A 10,771-nucleotide genomic window follows, 5' to 3' on the forward strand; every position below is an offset into this window, starting at 1 on the left:
AAAAATCCTGCAGTGTACGAGGAGGAGATTTTAATTATTATTTTTTTCTTTTTACTAGACCTGCCAATTTTCTGCCAATTTGTTTGATAAACATGGAACATATAGTGATAAAATTACATACATAACTGTTTTAAAGTTTAGGAAGGAAGTCTAACAGAAATTACTGATTCAATTAAATTCAAAACATAAAAAGAAAAAAAAGTCTGAAGATATCAAGAAAGGTTTTGAGTTAAAAGGGTTGAAAATGTATCCTGGAAGATGATTCAAATTTGTATTGATTACCCCACAAAATTCAGAATTTCCCAAGGGTTACGTGATGTTGAATATGTAATATGTACATCATTCTGGAGCTTCATCACATGATTTCAAGTTATAAAGTAACAGTGGTACTAATGTGTAAGAAAGTGTAGAGTTTTAGCTCTGTGCTAGCTGTGACAGTGACTAACGAGTCCAACCTTTGCATTCATTTATGTTCATGAATAGACATGATGTAATTCATCACTGTCTTAAAATGTGCGGCAGATTATGATTCTAGTTTCTGCTTTGCTCAGTGCAGCATGTGCAATAGTACTGTTGACACTTGTATGAAGTGTGAGTGTGGCTTATTGGTGACAGTGTTCCACTACTGAGCAGTCACAAGTTCAAATCTCTCAACAGCCACTGTATGTAAATATGAACCTACTGAGCAGCATACTTGAGCCTTATCTCCTCACACCTTGCTGCTCAGTATGAGAGCATGAGTTAAAATGCCTCAAAGTATTATTACCACAAAGGGAGACACTCTATCACAAGGTCTGACTTCAAAATGTACTTCAATAAACGCAAACGTGTGGATGACAAAATCTCACAGAATTGTAATACCACTACCTGAAAAGTGAGGTCATGTATGTGAGTAAATGTACTTGATGTCATGTCCACCCTCTCTCTTGTTAGGACACCATGCTTCCAGCATAATGTCAGCTGAGGTTGCAGTTCAGAAGTTCTCCCTCCCCTTCTCCTGCACAGCACGCCTTTCTCAGGCCATTGAGGTGACCCAGAAGGCATGCATACAGGTGAAGCCACTGGAGCATCATGGCCTTCAGGTGAACCCAGTCTTAAACAATCAGAACCCTGTTGCAATTAAAGCAGCCCGAGTCCAGAATGAGATTCAGGCCCAGCAGAATCCAAAGCCTGCACTCAGGGGAGGCGTGGCTTCTCTGCTGCTCCAGACCAAGCTGGTTTCTGCTGAACTCACCAAGAGTACTGTGCTGTCTGGGAGGAGTGTGTTTGAGGAGCTGAGTGTCGAGAGTGAAGATCAACGTCCTATGGCTAAGAGGCAGCTCTCTTCAGAGAGTGCTTCAAGGACCATTGCTGTTGTGAAGAAGAGTGCAGTGAGGAAGGAAGCGGAAGAACAGAGACACCTGAAACCTAAATCACAGCTGGGACTGAGGGCAGCACCATATGCTGCAGCAGCAGGGAAGAAGAGGCGTCGAAAGGACCTTTTCTCCAACTCAGAGGTTTTCCATAATGTGGATGCACAGGCCCTCAAGGCAGGAGCAGAGGTGGGGAAGACTTAAGTATTAATAACTCTGTGGTGTAATAATTGTTTTGAGGGATTTTCTTCCAGGAAGTCGTCCAATTTCATTGGAAGTGTTGAACATTTTTCAACTCTCAACTGAATTTTTATTAATTATTTTTCCCACAAAATGTACAGATAATTGGCACACTTGGCAGATTTCACAGTAATGGATAAACAATTAAAGATTCAGAACTGAGCGCCAAAGAATACCTGGAGGGAAAGAAAATACATTCATGAAGCAAATCTATACATGATTAGTAGTCCAGGAGCAAAATCTTGTAAATAGTGTTCAGTAACATGCCCAGTGGAAATGGAATCTAAAGCTTCAACAGATCCCAGCTCCATATCGTGTTTGTGCTGCACAGACTACAGCCCTAAATTCTCTGCCCAATTAGCTTTGACCAATCATAGCATAACAAGCAGTGACATGGGGGTACATGGTTACATGCCACTGTATATGCAAATGTATAACGTGATAAAGTCAAAATACATTTTTATTTTGCCATTACCTTGCATGCACCCCTGCATACCTGAGGTGAAGCATAAGCAAATGTAGGCTGCATTTCATCACATCATGAAAATCTGGACTTGGAGGAGGCATGTTAGGGTTTAGGTGGTCATTTAGGGTCAGGGAGAGGGACAGTAGCCTATTCCCCAACTGTTGAGTTACACAAAACTACCCCTTTATTGTTCAAAACTCTCTCAAAACACACATTCGCATTTGTGAGAATGCTGAATACAATGAAAAGTGTGAGTGCAAAAAGGAATTCAGCCTCCAGAGGGTTTACACTTTATTCATAGGGATGGGGCTCTGCTGTATCTGAGCTTATTAAGGTGGGAAGGTCATTCAAGAACGAGGACGTTGAGTTAGAATTAAATGGAACCAAAGCTGAAAGACAGAGTGCTCATGGCAACAAGACAAAAACCAAAGCAAAGAAGATCTGTGTGTTCCTGAGCCCTGCAGGAAAAAACATTGAGGTTTGAGGTAGATAAATGATAACATCTACTCATCTGCTGCACTGAACCCATAACAAACGGCACTCGGCCAGCAGTCACGTCCTTCAGCATGGACCCTAATCGGGTTTGTGCTATACGGCGTCAGACAATAAAGATGCTGCAGGGGGCCGGGCGGGATGCTTTCAGGAAAATGCTGCAATCTGGGGCTTTAGGACAGTATAGACAGAAGATCTCACATTTAAAATCAAGTCATAATAAATCAGAAAGTACTGTGAAAAGCCTTTACTTTCACTCTTCACTTCTGCCAGGTTTGTAAACAAGGCCTCATTTATTGTTTACAGAGTGAATGTGAAGGATTCCATCAATTGATCTCTTAGCAAAGTGCGGAATGATTTTCTAGAATCAAGTAAAGAATTTATTTTGGGGAGGATTCATTTTCTTTTCTTTTTTTTTAGTTTATAGAATCAATCTCACAATTCACATCATTTTCTAGAATAGATTTGTTTTCATGGAGCAGATTAAACAAACGTAAAAATAGCAGGCAAGGCAGATTTGTCATCTTGTTTACCACAGAAATGTACGTCTAGATACATTTTATACAAAATTTTAGATGGGAAGTAATAGCCAAATTCAAGAAAGGAGTTGTGCTACACATGAAAACATTATCAAAACACACTTCAACAACTTTTAGCTCTAATGAGATATTTTTTATATATAATTTACTTAATAATATCAGGTCTAACACCACTGACTGAAATAAATCCCCTCAACACCTTAACTTCTGCCGTACTGAATATTATGACTGTGTTACAGTATATATTTATGTGTGTTTTGCAGCTGAAGCTAAAGTGTGTGTATGAGGTGAAGATTATAGTGCAGAGCATCACGCAGGGTGCCAGGAATGAGCTGGAGACACTTCGTGCCATCTGGGTCTGGCTGTGCCACAACATCGGTTAGTGTTTAACTGAAGTACATTTTATAGCGCACAATTAAGCACCCTGCATCCTGACAACACATTTATAACATCAGGTCACATTAATACGTTGGTTTCCAAGGGAGATATCCATCATGTAAGAAATACATCAATGTCAAGCCATCCTATGCCAAAATGAGTGATAGAACAGAATGAAATTATGGCATTAACAGTTGGCAAGTTATAAGTCTTTCCAAACTATATTTTCAGTTTATTATAGAAGCTAAATGATGATTAAATCTATATTTTACACAGCGTTATAACCCAACATAAAGATTCACATTCACACCTACATATTAGTTGTGTAGTGTAGTGTAGTAGTGTTGCTGTTAAATTCATATACTGTATTACTTAGACTTTCAAATGCTTGTCAAATTGGATTTAATGACCTCAACCGTTCTAATCATCATCAATCATACAATTTAAATAATGCATGAAGGAACATATTATATAATCAAGATTTGCGAATGTATGTCTCTAAAGGGGCACACCACTGATTCTACACATTTAATTCGGTTCATGTGGAGCACTTCAGCGTGTGAAAACAATGGTTTAGAAGATTTTGTAGCAGTCCAGGTTTCTGTGCTAAGTCAGGGAAAGGCCTGGTGACATCCCCAGGGCTATTTCCTGTTGGGCCTGAGGGCAGAATTTTGACAACTAATCTGACTCATCCACCTCAAGCCATAGCTTTAGTTTTGAAACTTGTGTCTTCAGTGCCCTCTATGGCAGCAAAAACCTTTATACATTTGTGTTCACATGCTGAGCAATGCCCCACGATTCAGCCCACCTGAGTCCCTCTGTCAGAGTAGGGATGATATTTACACCACTTTTTGGGCTGAACCGTTCTGCAGAGTATGATGTGAGTGGGTACCTTGGCGAGTCGGAGAAGCTGAGCTCCCCAGAGGAAGTGATAGCGGCCGGCCGAGGCGTTTGCTGTGGTTACTCCACCCTCTGTCTGGATATGTGCAGGTAAACACAAGAATCCTCAACACTTAAAAAGACAACCACATGTTGTCCATAGTGATTAGAATGACAATAGTGAACTGCAGCTACTCAACACTTCCAACTAAAACACCTTCAAAGATCATCAGCAGCTTTATTTTCTCTAGAGAAATTACAGACTGAGGTTTCCAGCCCCTCAGTCTGTAATTTTCTGGAATGAGCTGCTTTGGGTTGACGATGGCAGTATGCAAATTTAACACAACTCTGATTGTTTGTCTTTAAATCACCGCCTTCCCTAAAGGAGCCACTGATTTAAGATTTAAGATACTTTATTAATCGTCATTTTGCATGCAATTCACAGCAAATCGCATGCAATGGAAATTTATCTTGCACCCCCTCATATCACACACACACACAAACACATGCATCACAGAGGGGGTGCAGGGTAGCCATTATACGGCGCCCGTGGAGCAGTGTTAGGGGTTCGGTGTCTTGCTCAAGGGCACCTCGGCAGTGCCCTGCAGGCAAACTGGCAACTCTCCAGCTGCCAGTCCACTTTCTTGGTCCATACTGGACTCGAACCGGCGACCCTCCGGTTCCCAAGCTGAATCCCTATGCACTCACAGTAATTCTGTGTCACCAATTGGCACCTATTGGAGTGAACTGGCACACTTTTCCAAATTGCTGCTTTTGCTAAGCAATCAGATTGGAAGGCATTTCAAAAACACACAAAGATTGTAGACTCATTATTTAATGGCTGCTTGGACACAACGTGACAGTAAATGTTACTTTCGGATAGGCCATTGCCAACACAACTGTTAAAGTAGAGTTTAGTGAGTTGTGACACAATATTTCGCTCCAATCCAAAACCACTCATTGGAACTGGCATCTTGGCAAGGTGAGGGTCCTGCAGTATGCAGAGGGTTTTATCACTTCACATTTTCTGTGTTGTCACAGACAAGGATGACCAATTTATGTGCACCAGGGCAGGAAATGGTTTTGTGTGATATAGGTCATTTAAAGGAGCATATCAGTGTTTTTCTTATCGTTCAAGCAGGCACAAATAGAGTTTACTTGGCATACCTTGGATATTATGTGTTTTTCTGAGGCAGCTGTTGTTTCCAGTCAATTTCAAATAAACCGTAAATGTAGCTTAGATAAAAATCGAATCAGGAATTACACTGCGAATTATGCAAAATGGATCATCAAGTGTGTACCAGTTAATGCCAATAAAGTACTAAAATGAAATGAAAACATGGGATGTCAGTCCAGTCATTCTCTTAAATATATACTATATGTTCAACGGGTTGAATAAATGACCCACTGTATGTCTGATACTGTACGGCAGGCATTGTTTCCTTGTTAGTATTCATAGTGCGCTAAATTGAAATTGAGCCAACAGCTGCAAGGAAGGCAAAAAATAAAATGCAATAAAATTCAAAACTCTTCAGCAACATAATACATGTTTGAAGCTGGTTAGGCCAGCTGTGCATGTTGATTTAGTCACTATGTTGAATGTAGGTCAGATAGGTTAGATTAAAAGACACAAAACATGTGAAGTGGAACTTCCACACAGAAAAACATGCAACACAAATCAAATATATGTTTCAGACAGAATAGATCATGCATGCTGTTCACAATAACATTGTTGCATTATTGGACTGTTCATTAAAATGTGTGCATTTGATGAGTTGGATGTAAGATCTATAGTCCAAAGGGGCAAATCTCGACTATCTGGATATTAAGGACACATGAGACAAAACAACAACCAGTGAGCATGCTGTGTATGGTCTATGTTCCCAGGGAGGTGGGCATTGAGTGCCAGGAAGTGCCAGGCCACAGTAAGGGTGTTGGGTACTGCCAGGGCCAGAGCTTGAAGAATGTGAAATCCGATCACATGTGGAATGCTGTGCTTCTGGGAGGACAGTGGTTCTTGATGGACGCCTGCTGGGGAGCGGGACGCGTCGACATGGAAAACAAAAGTTTTGTCAAAAGGTTTGACACAGGACGGTCCTCTTGAAAATAACACAACATTCACCGTTAAGATAGAACATCCCAATCCTGAATATGGTGTAGAAGTGTATGAGTAGGTGAAACAAAAACTGATTAGTTTATGGAGTGAATTGTGCCATCATGTGGCCATTTACACTTCCACTGATTTAAAAACAGCTTTCTAATATTGTTCAACTTGCTTGCCAAACTCTTGTGAGTGGAGGCTTTCTGCCAAAATAAAAGCAAAGAAAGTACAAGGACTGGCATTTTTATTCTATATTCAAATTCAATAAAAGCCACGCAGCTTTTGATTCATGCGTTGTGTGTTTGCTCTTTCCTTTGTTTTCATACAACTGAAACCAGCAGTGAGCAGAGTCTCAAACCAGTCTGTTGTCTCCATCTGTTGCCTACAAGGTTCGATGATTTTTATTTCCTAACGGACCCAGAGGACTTCATCCATTCACACTTCCCTGATGAGGATAAATGGCAGCTCCTGGACACACCCATCCCCATGGAGGAGTTTGAGAGGAGAGTCTTCAAGACCTCAGCCTTCTTCGCCATGGGCCTCAGGCTCATTCAGCCTCATCACTTTCACATAGTCACAGGTAATCACACAATTGTTTGGATTGTACAAAGGTATTGATCAACCCAAGCAAGGGGAATACTTTTTGCTCTCAGTAATTAGGATTTTAGTACACAGCATAACAATGATTTTATGAAATTTTCCACATATTTTCATAGTTACATATAAATATCAGCCTCTGTTCCTGATTTAAGATGGGATGCACTGACCAAACAGTTGTACAACAGTTGATGTACTTAATCCTTTGTGGTATAAAAGTAACAAAGTGAAAATACTGACAGTATTTACAGTATGCATGTTTTAGGACTATTCATACTTTGTGTATTCATGTTTGCGCAAAAATTGACTTTTACTTTACCACAAAATTTGAAATAATACCACAGTTGAAAATAAATCCAAAAAGAGCTTTTGAGAATAAAGTGGTAATGTCTCGAGTAAAATTGAACTATTACAAGAATAAAGCTACTTGATACGTCACATTAACAGCGTTCGCCATTACTCAAGTCTTTTTTGGTGATGAGCTAATTTTACTTGTAACAAAGCCATTTTTGAATGATGTTTTTTTTAATCACTGAGGCACTTTGATCACAATAACCCCTGACTGTCCTATCAGTTTTCTTTCACATGTTTACGGATAAGGCTGTCTGCAAAATCCTGACAAAGTCTAACTCCGTTCTTCCCTACTTAGATGATGGAGAGGCAAATGTTTCCATTGGCTTCTCCAGGCCTTTAACTTTTGCTTACGAGATCACTCAGCACCAGGATCTTCTTCACATTGGAGCTTCAGAGCAGAAAGATTCCGGGAACTCCTCCTTTGGCCTCTTAACTGTCTCACACCGAAGCATGAAGCTGCAGCTCCTGCCACCTGCAAGTGGTACGTACGACGTCAAGTTGTATGCCAGACCTGAAACTGCCACCACGCCTCTTACTTGGGTCTGTTCGTTCATGGTTGAGTGTCCAAAGCCCAGGGCCATGGAGGAGATCCCTGAGAACCCCTTCCTGTCTTGGGGCTTACAGTCTATTGCTGGATCTCTGGGGGTTTCAGGCAGTAGCCAGGGGAGTCAGGTAGCTGAGTTTGACAATGGTGACTTTGAGTTGACATTGAAGACCTCAAGGGCTCTTATGGTGCTGTGTGAACTGGTCCACCCTGGATTGGAAGCTTCTATAGCCAAGCGCTGCCTGGTCACTCAGATTCAGCCGGACCTCCTGACCTGCCATGTTCTTTGCCCCTTGCGTGGTTTCTACCGCCTGTCAGTGTTCGTGCGGGACTATGAGAAACAGGACCTAAAGTTCCAGAATGCTGGAAACTTCTTGTTGCACTGCAAGGGGAAGGTGGTAAGTACAGATCAACTGTTCCCTCCCAACCTGAGTTCAACATGTGGGCCGGGGATCCGCACATCAGATGCCGGGCTATCCAAGTTCAGCCATACAACGGCATTGGTAGGCCTACAGCAAGGCAAGTGTAATATCACCTTCCACAACCAGCATGACCTTGAGCTTCACTCGGTACTCAGCAGAGAAGAGAAACAAACTGGAACAACCTTGCTTGCACGCCACCTCTTCTGTACATACACAGACAGCAAGGTGACGGTAAGCGTCAGCCTACCTGATGTGGGCCTTTATCGTCTGGGCCTGTATGCCAAGACGGTCCCCGGTGGAGATTTTAACCCCATGTGTGACTTCATTCTGAGGAACAGCTGTGATCAACCAGGGCCTCCGTTCCCTTGCGTCTACTCAGCGTGGAGGAAAGGCTGTGTGCTCTTTGAGCCTCGAGTGGGCATGCTGGAGCCTGACGCCTGGGTCCGCTTCAGGGTGAGGGTCCCTGGGGCTCACAGGGTGTGTGTGGTGGGAGAAACAAGAACTGATCTCAAGCTGAATAAGAGCAGAGTCTGGGAGGGGGACGTTTTTACCGGGAGTGGCCTGCAACAACTGAAGCTTGCTGCATCCTTGGGGGAGTCCAGTGACATGGTAGTTTTGATGATGTTTGACATTAAGCAGTCAGAGAGAGAGGTGTGAAATCACATGATTGGCAACAAAGACTGAGTTGAGTCTTCAAAGTGTCTTGTGTGGACTAATGCAAATCAGACTACTGTTGAAATGAAATATGAAAACATTTACTTTTACTGTGAGCTATAATCTTAAATATCGGATGAGTTTAATTACATCTTTTTAAAGCCGGTGTCAGTTATGTTGCCATGTTAAATGAATACTGTCTCAGATGAAAGCTTCTCTGATTGTTTGGCACTAGTTTTTAAACATTATTTACAACCAAAACTTTGACCCAGGTTATATGCTAATGCACTTGATGCGTTTTAGAAGTTTAGTACTCAAAGTTTATGACAGATGTTGGTGCTCAGTTAATGATATTGATGTACACACTCATGAGTGGATTTGTGCATGGTTGTGACATGTTACAAAAAGTGGATATGGACTATGAAATGGATGATGACAATGTGTGCAATAAAGTCTACTGTGAAAACCTGGATGCCTTTGTCCCAGTTCATGGCCACACTAACTGCCAGAGAAGGAAAGTAACTAAAGTAACAAGTAACCAATCTTACAATAGAAAAAAACTTCATTCTAGTTTAAGTGTTATTCTATTCTAAATTTGCCTTGGGCACAGTGCTACAGCCTGTTGCTTCACATTAAAACATCAGACACTTATCAAGTACTTCGGTACTCTATTGAGGTACAGGTACTTTTCTCATGTATCTTGACACACACACACACACACACAGACACAGACACACAGACACAGACACACACACACACACACACACACAGGGGCTTAAAACGTAACTTCCTTGGTAGATGTAACAAAATGCAATAAAGCCAAATTAAGCATATGCTATACTCTCAATGTGAAGTTGATATTTTGTTTAGTTTATGAGCTGAAATTATTGTTCATGTGTAAATAAACCCCAAAAATTGAGTTTATTTTCAAATATTAAAAGGCTTTATTGTGCAGTGGCTCAGTGGGTAGTGCTTCCGCTTGGGAACCGGAGGATCGCCGGTTCGAGCCCCTGCCGAGGTGCCCTTGAGCAAGGCACCGAACCCTCAATTGCTCCCCCCTCTGCGAAGGGTGGTAATGTAATGTAAGTCGCTTTGGATAAAAGCGTCTGCCAAATGATCGTAATGTAATGTAATGTAATGTAAAAACACATTTATGCACCTCTACTCGCCCTTGCTGCAGCACTGCAGGGCACACTAAGTGAAAACAAGCTGTTTCGCAATTTTGACAATGTTCAATCAAAATCAAGGAAAGATAAGCCTAATATGCCACCTTTATTCTTACTCAAGTACTTATACGTCTTGTCAGAGTGTTGATAGCAACTTGAAACAGTCAAGATGTGAAATGAAAAATGCACAAACTCAAATAAGGAACTTGAACATAAAAAACTAAATCATAATACCTAATAAAGTGTTTCGAATACCCCATATCTGTGCAGCTACAATCACAAACACACACATTTATCAAATCTAAATCAGTACTTGAGGAAAACTTCTGATGTCATGGAATAAGTAAACAACATGAATTCAAACCAGGAGACCCATGCAGTTGGAAGCATTCAGACCCAGAGGGGCAGTTTGAGCCAGGCTGAAGGCTGATGGCGCCTCCCTTTCTACCCCACCAAAACATGCAACACATCCCCTTTACAAGCCTCAGTTTTAAGCAGAAGGTGATGGTGAACCCCAACACAATTCCATTCGTTCAAAGTGAACAAATCCAGAAGTGTGTACAGTAAAGCTATTGTTGCATTGACCT

At 41.5% G+C, this 10,771-nt stretch overlaps 1 protein-coding gene across 1 annotated transcript; it reads left to right on the forward strand.

Annotated features, from left to right (window-relative positions):
• Nucleotides 1-953: 953 nt before the first annotated feature.
• ky (kyphoscoliosis peptidase) lies at nucleotides 954-9,021 on the forward strand. The gene is made up of 6 exons (XM_076146651.1): nucleotides 954-1,541; nucleotides 3,353-3,467; nucleotides 4,340-4,457; nucleotides 6,234-6,425; nucleotides 6,837-7,027; nucleotides 7,694-9,021. The coding sequence occupies exons 1-6, from the start codon at nucleotides 954-956 to the stop codon at nucleotides 9,019-9,021; spliced, it is 2,532 nt and encodes an 843-aa protein (XP_076002766.1).
• The last annotated feature ends 1,750 nt before the right edge of the window (nucleotides 9,022-10,771 follow it).

This window comes from Genypterus blacodes, unplaced genomic scaffold (genome assembly GCF_046128005.1).
Source record: "Genypterus blacodes isolate CSIRO-AG114 ecotype Tasmania unplaced genomic scaffold, CSIRO-AGI_Gbla_v1 ptg000033l_1, whole genome shotgun sequence".
In the NCBI taxonomy this organism is placed as follows: Eukaryota; Metazoa; Chordata; class Actinopteri; order Ophidiiformes; family Ophidiidae; genus Genypterus; species Genypterus blacodes.